Source organism: Lontra canadensis, unplaced genomic scaffold (genome assembly GCF_010015895.1).
Source record: "Lontra canadensis isolate GAN:19392208 unplaced genomic scaffold, GSC_riverotter_1.0 scaffold5, whole genome shotgun sequence".
Lineage (NCBI taxonomy): Eukaryota > Metazoa > Chordata > Mammalia > Carnivora > Mustelidae > Lontra > Lontra canadensis.
Window position 1 is genome coordinate 15487493 of NW_022630999.1, and position 18602 is coordinate 15506094.

Here is an 18602-nt window from a genome sequence, read left to right on the forward strand (position 1 = left end):
CTCTCTCTCTCTCTCTCTGTCAAATAAATAAATAAATAAAATCTTTAAAAAAGAAAAGAAAAGAAATCAAAGTGTCAGGCACGGTGCCCAGCTCGTGGGAGGCATTCAATAAATGCTCACTGTCTTTCTTGGATATCTTTATTATTATCTGCACACACTTACCCAGATGTCTTCGGTGTCTGCCCCAGGGTATTTGTGGGATGGGTCCTCAAACTCAAACTTCTCAGAAGCAGAAAGCCCTGTTCCATCTAGACCTCAGGCCCAGAACCTGTGAATGGACAGCAGTGGGGAAAGTCCTGAAGCGCTCACTGCTGGTTCTAGCAAGCTCTGGGGGTAAAGCACCCCCATTAGAGGAAGAAGGCCAGAAGCTCTTATAATGCAGCAATTGGGAGCTTATGCTCTAGAGTTAAGTCTAGGTTTGAATCTGGGTTCTGCGGGCTGTGTGCCTTTAGGCAAATGACTGGGCATCTCTGAGCTTCACGAGTCAGGTGTAAAAATAGTATCTACCTCACAGCATCATTATGAGAATTAAGTGAGGTCATCTAGACAAAATGCTTAGCACAACATCTGGAACATCATTTAAGAGCTTAAAAAAAACTACCTGCTTTTATCATTGGGTATCCCGGGCTACTCTCCAGACTGCTTCTGCCCTGCTCTGATGAAGGAGATGGTGCAGACTGCCTTGGTCGGAAGCAGCCACCATCTTGTGCATGTGTGGGTCACAGTTTTCCACTTCCTCCTGGAACCATTTCCTCTGTGAGCTAAACAGGGAGGGATCTGCAGACAAAGGAACAATTCCGGGAGAGCCCAGTCCCACAGCCAAAAGCTATTTCCTCGGAAGTCAGTGGCTTGCCCCACCCCCTCCTGTCTGGAAATGGCTTCCCTGGTGGCCCAGGGGTGGGACACCAGATGCCCAGAGTGAGGATGCTGCTGCTGGATGGGGGAGCCTGGGCAGAGCGGCTGCTAGAAAGGCCATTTAAGATTCGGGGGTTCCCTGAGCCTCTTACCCTGGCCTGACTCCTACAAAGAGAGTCCCATAAAAGGCCCCTATGACCTGCTTCCCAACTAACCTGTGACCTCCCTGACCTCTGGCCTTCCTGTCTTCCTGAAATAACAGATCAGAGAAGTGTGCTCCCCTAACATCCCTAATAATGACCCATGGTTTAAAACCCTTTCCCTCCTCATACGAACCGACACCTGGACCTCCTGAGCCCCTCCTTACAGAGAGGAAGGGGATGCTCAGACTGGTTGAGTGACTTACCCCAAATTCCACCCTAGCAGATGGGAGGTGTGGCCCCAAACCAGTCCTCTCAGACCGAACCCCCAAGTCCTCCCCCTCTTCCTTCCCTCCTCCCTCCCTTAGGATTCTGCGCTTCTGGCTTGTGGAGTCAAACCTGTACTATTCTCTTCAGCATAAAGGATATTGTGTTTCCTGCACCAGCTGTAATGAACACGCACAAAGCCTTCCAAGGTGACCCTCCCTGGCCCTCCCTCACTCAGGGGCTATATTTAACTCCTGGAAAGCAGTCAGCACCAAGACATTGGCTTTGCAGCTGGGTTTCTCTGCTGCTCCTTTTTCATTCTTTTCCAGCCCACATGACCCATGGTCTTCCCCAAACACTCTGGGACAACAGGAAGTGTTTGTTTTAGTGACCAATAATGCTGGTCCAACCAGCGCAGTTCTCTCTGCCATTGTGCCCACTGTTTTTCCTTCACCTGGGCTCCGAGAGAAGGGCTTATGAATTCAGAGGAAGTGAGGTGTCCCCGTGGCCCCCAATAGGTAGATTTGCAGCAACTTGGAAGAGACTGTGGGCAGGAGAAGGAGAGATGTCTGCACCCACAAATTAAGGGAGAATTCTGCAGGCCTTTGGTGTGCATTTAGCCCAGAGCTGGGCAGTCAGAAGTACTGCCATGAGGGACCACTGGGGCGGGCATCCCTAAAGAGCTCCTCCTTGTTCTTCCCACTCTGGAATCTGGAGTTCCCACACCTGCAAAATGGGGCTAGCCCACCTTGCCATAAGAATTAAATTGTGTAAATAATACAAGTAAATCGTTTAAAGCAGAGGGTGACACAGAATAACAATGCGAGAGTAATATAAACAGCCACCATTTATTGAGAACCTACTATGTGCCAGGCATCGTAGTAGGCACATTTCCATGCATTAGGGCTTGTTCCCACAGATGAGGTACATAGGCTCATAGGTCCCTGCTGATGTACATGAGACACATGTGGTAATGTAAGTGTCTCAAAGGTGCACAGCTAGGCCGTGGGGGGTGGGGAGGAGGAGACAGGACTTGAACTTAAGTAGTTTGGGTTGCTTAATATATGTTAGTCATTATTATTTCCCAATTTCTATGTTAGGATTAAAATCCACCAACTACAAAATGTGCATCACTGAATCCGTTGGCAGCGGTATTCACACGAGAGATACAAGCTCAACCAAATAGGGTTTGGGGAGTTTAGCCAAGTAGGAAATTGGACCTCTGCTCTCTTCTGCTCCCGGGACTATTGTTACCTGCTTTTTTTTTTCTTTTTTTAAGCATCTTTTTACGATGGCGACCCACTATTAAAGACATGGTTTTTCAATCACATTAACTACTAGACTAGCAACTCCTAAGTTTGCATCAAGAATTCATTGATTCCACAAATAACTTAAGCATGTACTCTGTGTCAGGTACTAGCAAAAGCTGGTGCTATTCCTGCCCTCAAGGCATTCAGGCTCAAGTTGAGGAAGCTGATGTTAATTGAAGAAATGCATACTTAAATGTAACATTTCATCATGGCACATACCACAGAGAGAGTGATGCTATTGTACTATAAAATAGGGGGACAGATGTGATGGAGAAGACAGGGGAAACTTCCCTGAAGCAGTCACGAGTGAGCAGAGAGTGGAAGAAGGCATCACTGGTTGGCAGGAGAAGGGAATTCTGATAAGCAGAAAGAAGAGCGTATGCAAAGGCCCTGGATTAAGAGGCTGAGGAAAGGAGCATGAAGGCACAACCTAGAGGAAAGTCTCTCTGGAAGGGTCTGCAGCACTGGAAGTCCACAGGAAAGGGTTCCTCTTCCTTCCCTTCCCCCTACCCAAACATTGAAGTCACACCTGCTAAGTAGACTGTTTGCCTTTTCAGGGTGCCTTGCCTCCCCACCTCCACAATGGAGTCAGACCTCATGAATGTGCTAGCTTATTGTATCACAGGATACAGAAAGTCATCTCTCAGATCATGACCAAAAATTTTTAAAGTAACACATTTGTCCTTTCTCCAGCTCAGGAGCTGGAAATTGGGTTATTTTGCTGTTCGGAAAATGAGAAAGAAAATTTGAGTAAACAAACAAAACAGGTATGCCCTTTGTAAACACCACATACTGACAACTTTCCTGTTTTCCATTTTTGAATCATGCTTGTTGCATGTTCTCTGACTTTGAAGACAAAGAAGGATGAGTTATCTTTGTCCTAGAGAGGCTTGTCAAAAAAGGAGATGGGGGAGAGAAAGTGTATTTCCTCCCACTGGCTTTGCATTTAATGGCATTGTAACTTGCAAGCTGTTTCCAGGCATTTTTGCAAATTCCATAGTCTGAAAATTGCCCAGGAATGAGATCACAAGTCAGGGCGCCCACTAGGCTGACCAGGTCAGTGCCAAAACAGGGGTTATTATTCCTGTGGTTTGCAGAAGGTTAATTATTCACTTCTCTTTTGTTTTGGAAATTAGACTCTTTTACCTTTGAGATCTCTAAATAAATCCAGCCTTTGTGGTAGAAACCATACCAGCTATGATAAAGACCTTTGGATTGAAAACTTCATTCATACTGCATGGGGGTACAGTCCTGGGAGCAAGCAACAGTGCTTTCTGCCTGTGGCTTATTTTCTGCTCTGCACCATCTCATTTTGATTTAAATGAAGTGGGGAGGGTGGAGGAGCAGAGAGAAAATTGATCTTAGTTGGGTATTCACCAGTAACAAGTAAACACTTAGTGGTCTAATCTTAAATATATTTTAAAATAGTTCCTGATTTTATTTGGCAAACTTTTTTGCAACCTAATGAACAATTATCACCCATCTTGGGTTTCCAAGCCTGTCTGTCCACTTAGTGAAAGATTGAAGTTTTATAAACAATGATTAAACCATTTCTTCCTGTTGTTTTTTTTTCCCCCTCACTGGAATTCACTGTACCTCCCTAAGGCTCAGCTAAACCAAACAAGATCAATGAAATGTACTCGTGGTTCTAAATAAACTTTAGACACAAAAGATAATGCTGTCCTGATGCCCTAGTCTGTCCTCAGAAAGCAGGCAAGACCTGGACCAGGAGTGAAAATGGGAGGGGGCCGGTTAGGAATTGGTGAAGGAGATTCTTCCTGACTAGGGACCCTCCAAATGAAAGATGTCCCCTCATCTGGAATGGGGGGGTCCTTGGGGTAGGAACCTCCTGAGGAAAGGGGCTCCAGCCCTTCCTACCGCCACAGCTACCCTAAGCTCAGTGTCAGGCTCAGAGCTATGTAACTGTCAACGTGGCAAGGCTTGCAGAGTCCCTGTGTCCTCTTGTCCCCGGACACCCCCTTCCTCCCCTCCCTTGTGCCCCAGCACCCGAAACTCTCTGGAGGTCACACGTGAATGGCCAGGCACCTGTCCAGAGCACTGAGCCCCCGTGCTGGCTTCCTTTCATCTTTACAATGACTGCATGAAGCAGTTACTGTGATGACCCCCGGGGTCTGCAGATAGAGAACTGGAAGCTTGGACAAGTTAGGAAATTTCCCCAGGGGGCCACCACTGGAAAGCAGCCAAGCGAGGAGGGGCCAGATGGTGCACGGGCCCGTGCTCTCGCTCACTCTTTGATGACTCCGCCAAGTCGCAAGCTTTGTGTGACTTTAACACTAGGGACTTTGATTTTCATTTCATTGTGAGGCCCTAGCTAAGTCAAAGAACCTCTCGGACCTCCACTTGTCACGTCTTTAAAATGAGAAGGTTGGACTAGGTCACCAAAATGCCACGTTGGCTAAACAAATGCTTATCGGACAGCTACTGTGACCGAGACGCGGTCCCTGTCCTCACGGAGCTTGCTACCCAACTGCGGCAGATCTGTGTCCAGACAGCACCTGAGCGGTGCTCTGGAGCCAGCACGGTTCGGAGGCGATCAGGAGATAGCAGCCCTCACGGCAGCAGGGTCCCGACTGAGTGCAGGCTCTAGGCACCGAAGACAGAGCGCTGCACACACTCAGCTGCCTCGCTCTGCAGGGGTCTGTCGGCACTTGGCCTCGCCTTGCCATCAGGGTGACAGACAGAAGGCCAGGGCGCGGAGCTCCCCAGCGTGCCATCTTGCTGTCGCTTGGAAGCAGTGGCTGGAGAATTGCAGGGTGCCAGGTCTGACCTCAAGGGCCCATGCACCATGCTCCTCTCAGCCAGCCCCCCTGCTCCAGCTAGTTATAATCTGTGGGAGCTCCTGTTCCCACCTGGACTTGCGGTTTTTCTAAGATGAGGTCTGATGACAACTTGGGAGCAAAGGAGAAACGCCTTCCCATGTTCCTTGGGTTCACAAACGTGCCTTACAGTGTGGGTTTTCTGGCGGAGCAGCTTTCACGGGTTGAACCTCGGAACCACCTGGAATGTTTATTAAAATGCAGCTTCTGGGGCGCCCGGGTGGCTCAGCCGGTTAAGCAGCAGCCTTGGGCTCAGGTCGTGATCCCGGAGTCCTGGGATCGAGTCCCACATCCTGAGCAGAGAGCCTGCTTGTCCTTCTGCCTCCCAATCCCTCTGCCTGCGCTCTCGCTTTCTCGCTCTCTGGTAAATAAATAAAATCTTTTAAATAAAAAGGATAAATAATAAAATGAAATAAAATGCTGCTTCTTGGTTCTCAGTAGAGGGTCTGCAGAACCAGAAAGCCCAGGGAGGAGATCCAGGAATCAGCCTTTCCAGCAATGCCCCTGGGAGAGTCTCCTTCTTGCTAAAATTTGAAGCTGCTGTCCTGGCCGTCTGTTTGAGGCCTGGCAGAAGCCCTCGCCATATGCACTATACACATACGATTTCTCTCCATGTTCAATTCTGCCATCACTTAAATCCCTGTGGTTTCAGTTCTCTGGCACTAAAGATGAAGCTGCCACGAAGGACTGCCACAGTCGTTGCCCCTGAAAACCAGTTTTTGGGAGGAGAGCTCGGGACTGCCTTTGAAGAGCCGAGCACCCGCTGAAAACCCTTTTGTGCCCAGGAGGTATAAGGGGCCTCCTGGGATGAGATCCTGCTGTTGAAGCCAGGTAGATGATTTGAGAAGCTTGTTTTGCTTCTCTGAGATCTCCAGAGTGAGGGATCTGAAGTTCACAAACAGGCCCAGAGCAAAGAGATGGACTGAGCAAGAATTTCAGCCCCCCAGTAAGGGTTATGGTCCCCAGGTCGGAAACCCAGATGAAGTCATGGCCCAGAACCCTCAGCAGGAGGGTTTTGAGGGGCTACTTGCCTCTTCCCTGCCCCAGCCTGGCCTCCACTGCTGTGAGCCCACGTTTTCTGATGGAAGATTCCAGCACAGGGTGTACACTGTGACGTTGGACAGAACTGCGCTCCAGGGCTGGCCTTACCAGTTACTAGCAGCGTGGCCTCGATTCTCCGAGCCTCTGTTCCCTCCCTCGTTGGGGCACAGAGCACCACACTACGTCCCTCCTGTGCAGTTTATGAGGCTGAAATGAGAAGGTGAGCCTTAAGTGCCCAGCACACAGTCTGCTCTGCCTTGGGGAAGGGTTCTCTCCCATTTGCCCTCTGCAGGCTGAGACGCCGCCTGTAGCTCATGCTCCCTCCACCAACCAACTCTGGAAATGCTGGGGGACTGTCCCTCAGCCACCTGCTCCCTGCCAGGTCCTTTCAGGGTACAGAAGCTGCCACAGGTCCTGGGCAGTTCCTCACTGCCCATCTGCTTCTCCCAGGTTCACTCGGTTCCCTCCTTCTCCTTTGCTCTATTTGGACTTTTGTGATCACGTCTCCATTCAACAAGAACACTTAGAAGTCAGGGTCCCATGTTAAGAATCCCATTAACAATCAGGGAAAAGAATTTAAAGAGCTGTTAACAAAGCTTAGGTATTAAAACTCCCCCACCCTTCCGTGCAGAGAACTCACCCGGAACCTAATTGTTCTTACTTTGGAAACGATTGCAACAAACCTCAAATTAGAAGCAGGAGAGCTTTTCGAAGCAGGAATCTAAGCTTTGGCACATAAGCTTTGGCTGATAAGAGCAAGAAGAAATCGTCAGGACCGCAGAGTGAAATGAGAGGCAGAAAGGGCGGGAGGGAGTTGGGGAGAGAGGGAGGGAGGAGTGGACACAGGGACAAGACTTAGCAATCCAAGGTCATTCATTGAAGGGCCACGATTCTCAGAAAAGTATGATTGGGGATGCTTCCTGGGAGTCTGCAAGGTCAAACCTACTTTTCTATGATACTCAGACCCAGTATGCCTTTTTTCACTCCTATTCTTTCTAGGTTTACTGTGGAGTTTTCCAGAGGTTGTGTTGTGTGATGACACAGTAGCTCTGAAGGCTAATGGGATATGTGCTGGTGTGTTCTTGTGGTTTAAAATTTCCTCAGCCTTAATTGTGAATACAGTCAATTTTGGTAACTGTAAGGCACATAGGACAAAAGTTCTTTGGCGCCTTGATAATTTCCTAACGTGCAAAGGAATCCCAAAGCCAAAAAGTTTCAGAGGGATAAAGAGTCACTGTATCCCATAGCCTTGACATTCCCACGTAATATCAGAGCAATGTCATGAATTTTCAAATAGGAACCATGGCTGCAGGCCATGAGAAAGCTACCACGGTCCCCCGTGGTGCCTTCCTAGGAGCGTTTACCATGGCCTCCCTCGTGAGTAATTAGGGGTGTGTGTGTGTGTGTGTGTGTGAGGGGGGCATACCCACTGAAACAATCTTACTCATTTTCTAATCCCCTGAGTGGCACACGATTAGCGCTCAGTCAATATCTTAGAACTGAGTTAACCAACTTTCAATGTGTCTGCTGAGGGTGCCCGAGAAGTCTGTGATTCCATTTGTAAAGATTTCCTTTGTAACAGCTAAAATCTACCTCAGATGTTCTTCTGATTTTAAGTGGTTTCCTACTTTGAGGAAGGAAATCTTCTCATCAGAAACCTTGCTCAGGGGGCATTGGCAGGGCTGGGGCCGTGGAGAAATCAGGGTCTCTGGGTCCCTTGCACTTGGGCTGCAAAGCGAGTGGCGCCCCCTGGCGTTGTGCGACTCCACAGCTCTAGGAATCACACAAACGTGGAATCAGCCAGGTTCCACCTCTCTCACGCGTGCGACCACCCCACAGCCTCCCTTGGTCTCGGTCCTCTTCTGGAACAAAGGTATCCCAGCAGGACCTGCTCACAGATGAGACAGGGCAGGCACGGCCCCTATCTCAGTGCCCAGCAGCAGAGAGGAGCTCACGCGGTGGCTGCTGACAGCATCAGCCCTTAGCTCAGGTTTAAGGTGATGACGGAATGCCACAGAGAGATGGCCACATCCCCTTTTTTCCAACAGGTGCCACTATCTGTGCGTACGATTCTAGTTTTTAAAAAGTCCTGGCGTAGTCATCCACTCATGCCCTCTCTCATGAAACACATATGGAGAGCCGGCACTGAGAAGACCCCAGACTAGATGCCAAGGAAGCTGAGATTCCTGGGACGGTCTGCCCTATCTAGAGCCTCCCAGCCTGCTGGGGGAGCAGACAGCTCTAGAGACCCACCCAGCATAGACCAACCAGCATGCTAAACACAGTGACAATGGCAACAGCTGAGTTGGGGTGAGATTTACTCTCTATAGGGCAAGGCACTCCTCATGCATAACCTAATTATCTTCCCAGGAACCCTCTAAGACAAGTGCTATTATTACTCCTGCATAGAGGAGGAAACTGAGTCACAGGCTAAGTACCTTTCGAAGGTCTCACCATAATGAATGGAATCTAAACTTGAACCCAGCAGTTTGGCTCCAGCAGTTATGCACGAGGTTATAGCCCCTCTAACACACCCAGACCCTATAACTGTAAGTCGGAGTCTGGTTGTTTCTTTAGGAGGGTCCAGGGTAGAGAGAAGCCCATGGGGCTAGGAGTCCAGAGAATATAAGCTAAAGGCCTGGCTCTTCGGTGGCCTCTGTGTGACTGCAAGCAAGACACCGCTCTTCTCTGAGCCTTGGTTTCTTCCTCTAAAAAGGAGGTGTGCTCGTGGGACCGATCTCAAAACTCGTTGGTATGGCTGTATGCAGTCCTGCAAGGCAGTCTAGTGCCGTGGTTAGAAGGGAGGGAGCTAGGGCCAGGTGAAGTGTGACTGGCTGTGTGACCCTGGAGGAGTTACTTAACCACCTTTTATGCTAAGCCATAAAATGCTCGATAGTAAATTTAAATGCAGTTATAAGTATGGAAGGCTTAGCACAGCTCACGAGAATCGTTCAACACATTTATCTTTTAGTATTCTGCACAAGTGACTAGCAAGTCACAAAGCAGGACAGTACTACTACTGTACAAAGCTGGTCTAAGGCGAACCAAGTCCCAAGTTACTGTTTGGGACAGGGACACATCAATGACATCATGGTTGCGGTATGCTCCGGTCTTAAAGGACTGCGTGCTGTGGGGCTTGCCACTCGGTGTGGTCTCAACCAGCGGCGTCAGCGTCAGCCCGGAGCTCACTGGCAGTGCAGAATCCTAGGTCCTGCCTCAGACCTGAGCCCGCTTCTGCATTTTGATGAGCTCATCAGGTAATTCCTCTATACCCTCAGGTTTGAAAAACGCTGGTAAATCACCTAAAGACTGGTGACAACGGTTTGGGGCCTGGGATGGGAAGGGTTAATGTTTAGTTTGGCTCCCACCAAGGCACCGGAAACAGAAGGTTCCAGAGATTGAAGCGTATGAACCGATGGGACAGGAAGGCTCCCTTCCTGCCTGTGTCCTGGATGGCCAGGGGCTCCAGCCCGAGACCTGCACTGAGCCCCGAGCTGCAGCGAGGAAGGAGACCTGGGCCTGGACAGCCGAGGGCATGCTGGGACAAGGGCAGGCCGAGAGCCTCTATTCAGGTTACCTGGGCTCACCAGGCCTAAGCCGGGAGCATCTGTCCTCAGGCCAAGGCCGTAGGAGGTCTGAGGGAGAGTGGGGAGGTCCAGCGGAACGTTATGGTTAACTGAGCAGGGTTCTCCCTCGGGAGGCGAGTGGCCAGCCCTGGGACAGCTGTGGGAGGGCTTCTGAGGTCTCCCTGTCACACCCGCCCTGCCTTTGGCCCGGGCTGCCCTGGCCTCCAGCGGACAAGGGCAGTGCTGGGATCCTGACCCCAAGCCTCCCTCCCCCGTGCTTCCTTCTAGTGCTGGAGCAGCTGCTGCCTGAGCTCACAGGGCTACTCAGCCTCCTAGACCATGAGTACCTCAGTGACACAGCCCTGGAGAAGAAGATGGCTGTGGCCTCCATCCTGCAGAGCCTGCAGCCCCTCCCAGGTCAGCCACAGGCCGTCAGCCCGAGGCCCTCCGCCCCCAGCTCCTCGAGAACCTTCAGGAACTCCCCAGGGCCGAAGCCTCACAGCGTGCCACCAAACACTTGCAGGGCCTGGCCGGTGTCCTTAGCCACTTTGTTCCTTCTCCATCGCGGCTCTTCGTACCCCTCCCAACTCAACCCACTGATGCTCATGTACACAACACAGCTGCCACACACACTCACACACACACCATGCTCACTCGTGTGCACAACACAGTCTCACCGACACAGGACATCCACAGCAAATATGCCGTCCCGTGACACACGCCGCACACTCACCAGCAGCACGCTCTCCCGGACACAGCTCAGGCGATATACGACACACAGCACACCCAGGTACACCTTGTGCACCCCACGTACTCTCATGCATGACACTCCCAAGCAGCACACACACCACACACACCCCCTCCGCGAGGTGTACCCGGCCCTGTGGCTTCCCTCATGCCCCTCCAGGAACCCCATGGCTTCTCTGTCCCACCGTCCACTCTGCAGCAAGAGCTCCCCATCCACTCCTGCCTGTGCTCGACGCCCCAGGTCAGCCCCACACTCAGTAAACTCTGACAAGCCGTACTGTGCCCGTACAGTGTTGTGGGGGTCTGAGGGTTGAGGGCATGGGCGTCACTCCCTGGTGACTCTCTGAGCCTCTCCTCCAGGGACAAAACAGGCTGATGTCATCAGCAGGCCTCACAGGACTGTGGGAGGGTGGGAGGGGCGGTGGTCTGCCAGCCGTGCTTGGCCCTGTCCCCTCGCCCTCCCCAGAGCAGCCGTACGTTCTGTTTTCTATACTGGGCTCCGAGCATCATTTCCCTCGGAGAAGGAGATGCTCAGGAACGCGGTAAAAATCAGAACAAAGTTTGAAAACCAGGGAACTCATTTAGGATGTGCACGTGCTTTGTCAAAGGGGTCGAGTCCTGAGTGGGTTTGTGTCCCAGTGGCTGGAGGGGGAGACCCGGCTGTCCTCAGAGTGGGCAGCAGCAGACCACAGCCCCCTCACCGCAGCTGGGCTCTCCCACTCCTCATAGCCAAGGAAGTCTCCTACCTGTATGTGAACACAGCAGACCTCCACTCTGGGCCCAGCTTCGTGGAATCCCTCTTTGAAGAGTTTGGTAAGCGACCCTCTCCCACCCCTAGCTGGGCGCTGTCCTCTCCCTGCGTGTGCGAGCCCCCTGCCCCCGTCTCCGGAAGGGCCCTCGGATTGGGTGGGAGTCTGACTCTTAACATCGCAGCACTGAGTCACAATGGGCAAGTCCCTTGGCCTCTCTGGGCCCTGCCGGGTCTGAAAATCCAGTCAGAATCTGTATGGTCACAGGAAGTCATCCCCAGGATTTGAAGAAAGGTAGGGAGGAATGCATAGGCCACAGAAGACGCTGTCGCTCTGCTGCTCACAGCCGCTGGTGGTGGCCGCTTGAACCCCGGGCCGAGCCTCCCTGCCCCCCAGCAGAAAGGAGAGCTGCCAGTGGGCATTGGAGCAGCCACGCCGGGCTGCGGGCAGGACGTGTCCCAGCCCTGCTCCCTCCCGAGGGAAGACAGCGCTATTCCGCTTTGAGAAAGCTGCAGGTCAGGTGAAAGTTTCAGGGATAGAGACACTGAGGGAAGACACAGTGCCTTCATGACCTACTTCTTGAAAATCTCCAAAACACCACACCAGATACCACTTCCTTTGGCCCTCTTGGTAACCTTGGCAGACAGACAAGGCGAGGGATTATTTGGACCAGTTTACAGAGGAGAAGACCAAGTCTCAGAGTGATGGGGTCGCTTGCTGAGGGTTTCTAACGAAGGAGGTGGTAGAGGCCTCCAGACCCCAGGTCCAGGCTTCCTCCCATTCTACCGAGCTCATCCCTGGCTTCCTCTGCCCCCATGGCCTGCCCCTCGGTAGACTGTGACCTGAGCGACCTCCGGGACATGCCAGAGGATGACGGGGAACCCTGCAAAGGAGCCAGCCCTGAGCCAGCCAAGAGCCCGTCTCTGAGACACGTGAGTGATGGCCTGGGTTCCCACACCCTCCGGCCCTCTGTCCCTCCGAAGTGGCCAGCGAAGCTCTCCTGCCAATGCCTAGGACCCCCCTGGCTGTGCAGGACCCTGTTCTAAGGGGAGAAACAGGCTGTGAGAACATTTCAGTGACCCATGATGTGCTCACCTCGCCCATGCTGAGCAGGGATAATGTGGTGAACTGCCCTGTCCCTCCAGGCACAGAGACTGTCCCCCCCCACAACTTCTGATTGCCATAATAAACGTGGAGTGAGTGTGGGGAAAGCTCTGGGTCAGGGCTTGGTGGCCTCTGCCCTCCTCCTGCTGCTGTGCGGTCTTAGATGAGCCACCTCCCCTTTCTGAGCCTGTTTTTCACTTGCAAAATAAAGTTTTGGGCCATACCTGGGGTTCCCTGCTTTCGTGCACGGAACTAAGGCAAGGGGCTCATAATGACATTGAACACTGCGTTGACTGCCTAACTCACTATACTCATCGCCGTCCAGTGGTACCAACTGTTGACCCCTCACTGCGTCCTTTTCACGTTCACAATAACTGAACGAGGTTGGCACCGTTGTTATCCCCATTTTACAGGTAAGGAAACGGAGGCTTAGCGTGAGCACACATGTCAGTGCCCACAACTCGTGAGCGACAGAGCTTAATCCTGGTGAAGCGGGAGTGCCGTGGCCTCAGAGCCTAAACTCTTAGCCAAGAGGCCGTGCCACCTCACTGAGTACTGTGTCTTCCACGTGCTTGTCGTGCTTCCTCACAGGTGTGCTGACATGTTTGCAGAGCACTGCCGAACTCCAGTGGTTTTTGGTCATTCTGCGTGGGCTTACTTAATCTAAAGCCTAACGACATCTATGTGACCTTCCACAAAACTCTTAGATCTTCCCAAGAAGTCCTGATGCTGAAATAAGTCGGGCAAGAAATAGAGGACCAGGTGGCCTCTCAGGGTTCCCACCTCTGCCCTCTGCCCTTCTGTCGGAAGTTCCCGCTTCACATCTGCATCCCCCCTCCACCTCCTTGGGGCTCTTGCCTCTCTCTGCCGTAGCCTCCTTTCCATCACCCCACCGACTCCCTCCGCTCTCCTGGCCTTCTTGGTCTTACCTGCCTCCTTTGTCCCCCTTCAGTCAGCCGACCTGCCTCCACCACTTCCCCAACGGCCCCCGCCAGAGGACTACTATGAAGAGGCCCTACCCCTGGGACCGGGCAAGTCCCCTGAGTACATCAGCTCCCACAGTAAGTTTCTGGTCTCCCCACGCCCCCCCAAACTGGGACTCCTCTCCTAAAGCTCCCGTGTGTCCTGCCAGGGCTGGAGCTCCAAACCCAGCACCCACCCAGCCCTCCGTACAACCGGGGTAAAAGCTGCCTGAGCCCCCAGCCTATCTAAGAGGGGAGGCCAGAGGGCCTAGCCCCAGTGATCAGGGACTTGGTTCCAGCCCCAGATCTGTCCGGCCTTGGACATTCCCCTTCCCTACCCTGAAAATAAGAAGGGGGCTGGATACATGCATGTAATCGTGCAGGGACGTAATGTTTTTGTGGTGTTCTGCTCTCACTCAGTAGCACAGTGGATTAGTCTCCAACTGCCAAAAAAAAAAAAAAAAAGAAACAGGTCTCTCTGTGCTGATCAGAACTGAATTCCAAGATCCCTTCATTGATCAAAACCTCAAACACAGAATACTACCTATTACAGGATTCCATTTGTTCCTGAATGGGGTACGCACACACTCACGAATGCATTTTAGCAATTTTTCTAGGATGTACAAGGAACCATGAACAGTATTCCCCTGTGGGAAATTAATAAACATCTGGGGGAAGGGAACATAATATTTTCCCATTCATCCTCTTTTATACTGATCGTGCTTATCACCATGGCAATATTTTTTTATTGTAACAAAATACACATAACATAAAATGGACCATTTCAACCACTTTAAAGTGTCCAATCGGGGCATTTAGTACACTCCCCGTGTCGGGCAGCATCAGCTCTACCTCGTTCCCAAACATTTCATCACTCAGGGAGGAAAGCGTGTACCCATTAAGCAGTCACTCTCGTTGTCCTTTTCCCCTGAGCCCTTGGCAACCACCAATCTGCTTTTCGTCTCCGTGGATTGGCCAATTCTGAATCTTTCACATAAATAGAACCATACAATGTGTGGCCTCTGGAGCCTGGCTTATTTCCCTTAGTTTAATGTTTTCGAGGTTAACCTGCATCACCGTGTGAATCGGTACTCCTCTCCTTTCTATGGCCATGTCATGTTCCATTGTATGGATAGTTGTTCAGTCCTTTGTCAGTTGGTGGATATTTGGGTTTTTTCCACCTGGGGCTACTGTGGCGTATTATTTTTAGGATGAATCAACTAGTGAAAACAAAGTGGAAGGGTGGGCTTAGACCAGGTGGTCAGTGGTTCTCTTTGGCCTTGAAAGTCTTGCGGTCTGTGTTGCTGCAAACGGCTATTTGGATGCGAAGCAGATGACTTTGTTCTGTTTTATCCACTTGAGGACAGGAGAGGAAGGTGAGGACAAAGTGCTAAAGCTCAGATCAAGGCCCTCGGCTGGGTGAGGTTCCTCCACCTTCCCCAGGAGCTCACACTCCTCTCCACTGGGGCAGCGGGGATCCTGGGGCAGGAGGGAAGGGCGGGCCTCAGGAAGGGCCAGGGAGCTTGACCAGGGAGAGGGTGCCAAGCCCGTCAGGGAATATCCTTCCTCTGACACAGTGACCAGCCCTGCCAGGTGTTCAAGTGCGCTGCCCGGGTGTCCCCTCCCTCTTTCCCATCGCGCCCCGCCCGCCCCCCCTCCATCTCACAGGATGTTGCCGGCATCTGAGGCCGCAGAGGACCTGCTGGGAAAGGCAGGCTCTGATCATCACTAGGGAGATAGCACTAGGTCTCCCAGTCGCTGGGAATTCGAGTGCTGCTGTCCTCAGGAAACAGATGGATGGCAGGGGCTGGGAGCCCAGAGCAGCACTTTGAAGAACAGTGTGGTGTGAGAGCCAGTTGCACTGCATGAAGGAAGTCTTCCTGGAAGAGGGGATGTGCATCTATTCCCTGAGCTGACAACCTCAGTTCTCATGCAGCCTCTGTCCCTAGCAAACGGTGTATGGCCACAGCATCCCCATCTGTAAAATGGGCCTCATACCTACCTCCCTGCATTGTAGGAGTCAAAGGAAATGGTAATAATCATGACTGGCATCTGTCTAGTGCTTTCTACGTGCCAGGCATTGTGCCAAGAGCTTATATGCATTGTATCACTAGTCCAAACTGGGAACTGCTCCCATCACTAAGGCGAAGACCCTGAAATGCAGAGAAACTGAGACTTTTATGACCAATAAATGGTGGCGACAGATTCATCTCAAATCTGGTCAAACCCAAAGCACATGCCTTTAACCCACCGATCTTCAGAGTGTGCCCCAGGGACCATCTGCGTCAAAATAACCTTAACTGTTTAAAAAAAAAATCTGATTTCTTGGCGTTCCATATAGTTTCTATTTTTACAGGTTTTTAATGTCCTATTAAATAGGTTTTTTTTATTTTTTTATTTTTTTTTAAAGATTTTACTCATTTATTCGACAGAGAGAGAGATCACAAGTAGGCAGAGAGGCAGGCAGAGTGAGAGAGGAGGAAGCAGGCTCCCCGCTGAGCAGAGAGCCTGACGCGGGGCTCGATCCCAGGACCCTGAGATCATGACCCGAGCTGAAGGCAGAGGCTTTAACCCACTGAGCCACCCAGGCGCCCCAAATAGTTTTTTTTTTAAATGTCGATTCCTCAGCTCAGTCCCCACCGGTGAATCAGAATCTCTAGGGAGATAGCCCAGGGATCTGCATTTTAAAGAGACCCCAGGTAAATCTGAGCAGAATACAGTGCCACATAGCCCCCTCCCCTGCACTGTGTTCCCCCCTGAGTGGGAATGTGCTGGGAACATTCCATGGAACATTCCAGCTGTTGTGTTCACTGTTGTATGCACTTCCATTACCTCCTCTAGTCCAGTTCCTGCCCGTAGTCACAGAGGTTTGGGAGAATCACTGTCACAGGAGAGAACACATGTATCAGGAAGGGAGCAGAAGGACCGAGGTGGCAGAAGATGAGGGGGTGCTGAGTCCAGACAGCTAGAGTAACGTATAGGGAAATGGCTGTGACCAAGACACACACACACACACACACCAGTGCTGTGGGATCATTGAGGAGGTGCTGACCATTCTCTGTCTGAGAAGGTCAGAAGAAGGATCTTTGAGTTGGGTATTGAAGGATGAGTAGGAGTTCTCTAGCAGAAGCTAAGAGAGCACGCAGAATAGCATAAACACAGCCCTAGAGGTGTGACAGGGCCCAAAAGGGCAGCTTCTGGTGACAGGAGCACAGAGAGCTTGTGGGGAGCTAGAGCAGATAACATGCAGAGAGGAGGCCCCTTATCCTGGCAAGGAAGCTGTACTCTATCTTCCCCAAGGAAGGGCAGGGTGTCTGGAGTTTTCCCCTGCAGCCTGCCTGTCTTTCTTCAAGGTGCCGCTCCTTCCACCAACCCCACAGATGGCTGCAGCCCAGCCCACTCCATCATGGATGGCTACTACGAGGATACAGATAGCAGCTACCCCGCGACCAGGATGAATGGGGAGCTAAAGAACTCCTGTAAGTACTGGGAAGGTGTTCAGAATGGGCCTAACCTCAGAGAACAGGCCTTGACCTGACCACTGGCACGCACGTGCACACCAGCCCCTCTGGGTCACCACAGAGGCCCCAAGCCCTTGTACTCAGTGATCCCAGGGTTCAGTGGAAAGACCACCGGCATGGGAGTCAGGAGCCCTGGATCTAGCCCTTGCCCTGACCCTTGGTGACTGACCTTGAATGAGTCTTATTCTCTTTGAGCCTCCAGTTGCCTTCAGTATAAAATAGGCATTTGCTGGGTTCTATGAGAGTCACCTGCGACTAAGGACATGACGATGACGGGGTATGACAGTAGCTGCTGTTAGCAGAGCGCTCACCGGGTGCCAGATACTGGGCTGAATGCCCTGTGGTCACTGATCCTAATAGCCTGATGAGGGAGATAGCGTCATTGACCATGACGGTCTCTCTGATAAGAAAACTGAAACTCGGAGAAGTCACCGAGGTCACAAAGCCACCGGTAAATCTGTACAACACAGTGCCCGTGAGGGGTGTAGCGATCACCGCGATCACACCTCATGTCCACCCCTCCTGGTCCCCGAATCCCAGGGCAAGGACACCTACAGAAAGGTAAGAAGGTGCCTCCCAGGGGAGAAAGCAGTAACAGGTCCTTTCCCGTGGCTCCCGCAGACAATGACTCGGACCCAATGAGCAGCTCCTACGAGTCCTATGACGAGGAGGAGGAGGAAGGCAAAGGGCCGCAGCCCACACACCAGTGGCCCTCAGAGGAAGCCTCCATGCACCTGGTGAGGGACTGCAGGATATGCGCCTTCCTGCTGCGGAAAAAGCGCTTTGGGCAGTGGGCCAAGCAGCTGACCGTCATCAAGGAGGACCAGCTCCTGGTGAGTGGCCGCGGAAGTGTGCCTCTAGGCCTCACATGGACTGCTTGTGTGTGTGTGTGTGTGTGTGTGTGTGTGTGTGTGTGTGTGTGTGTACAGATGTGTCTGCCTTTTCCTCTGGGCTTGCTTTGTGCACACAGGCTCAGTGCTTCTGAGATCAGGGCTCTCCCACTGGAGCAGAATGAAAACACACACACACACATTCAAAGACCTGATACAGACTTTGCCAAGTTTTTGTTTCACTGGGAATGAGTTTTTTATCTGTTTAAAACAATGTTTATTGTCTTCATTATGGAACTAAATGTGTTTATGTATAAACCTAGAGAAAAACGTAATGAAAATGATTTTTAAAGCCACCTAAAATCCCATTGACCAAAAGCCAACCACTGGTAAGTTTAATATCCAGGTTTCCACTCTCATTTTTTCCATTCATTTGCCTTTTCTAAAACTGAAGCTGTGAAGCATTTACTACAGAACTTGGTTTCTTAGCTTTCTTTTAATCTGCCATCTCTCATCACCATAATTTCATAGAAGAAAAATGTACCTTTAATTCCAGAGTAGGAATATAGATATTTAAGAAAAAAAAAACAATAGTTATTTACCCCCAAATCCATAGAGAAGCCTTGTCCAGCATATAACCATTTGAAACATGATTTTTTTTCTCATCCTGGAG

The 18602-nt window shown here is 51.3% G+C and overlaps 1 protein-coding gene across 2 annotated transcripts in view; it reads left to right on the forward strand.

Annotated features, from left to right (window-relative positions):
- AFAP1L1 (actin filament associated protein 1 like 1) overlaps window positions 1-18602 on the forward strand; it is a 56690-nt gene that overhangs the window by 13561 nt on the left and 24527 nt on the right. The window contains exons 2-7 of one of the 2 annotated variants that reach the window (XM_032851501.1): window positions 10305-10433; window positions 11493-11576; window positions 12347-12444; window positions 13569-13677; window positions 16932-17057; window positions 17721-17932. In XM_032851501.1, coding sequence (XP_032707392.1) covers window positions 10305-10433; window positions 11493-11576; window positions 12347-12444; window positions 13569-13677; window positions 16932-17057; window positions 17721-17932 — 758 coding nt within the window. The remainder of the gene's footprint in view (window positions 1-10304; window positions 10434-11492; window positions 11577-12346; window positions 12445-13568; window positions 13678-16931; window positions 17058-17720; window positions 17933-18602) is intronic. The other variant, XM_032851502.1, reaches the window with a different exon arrangement.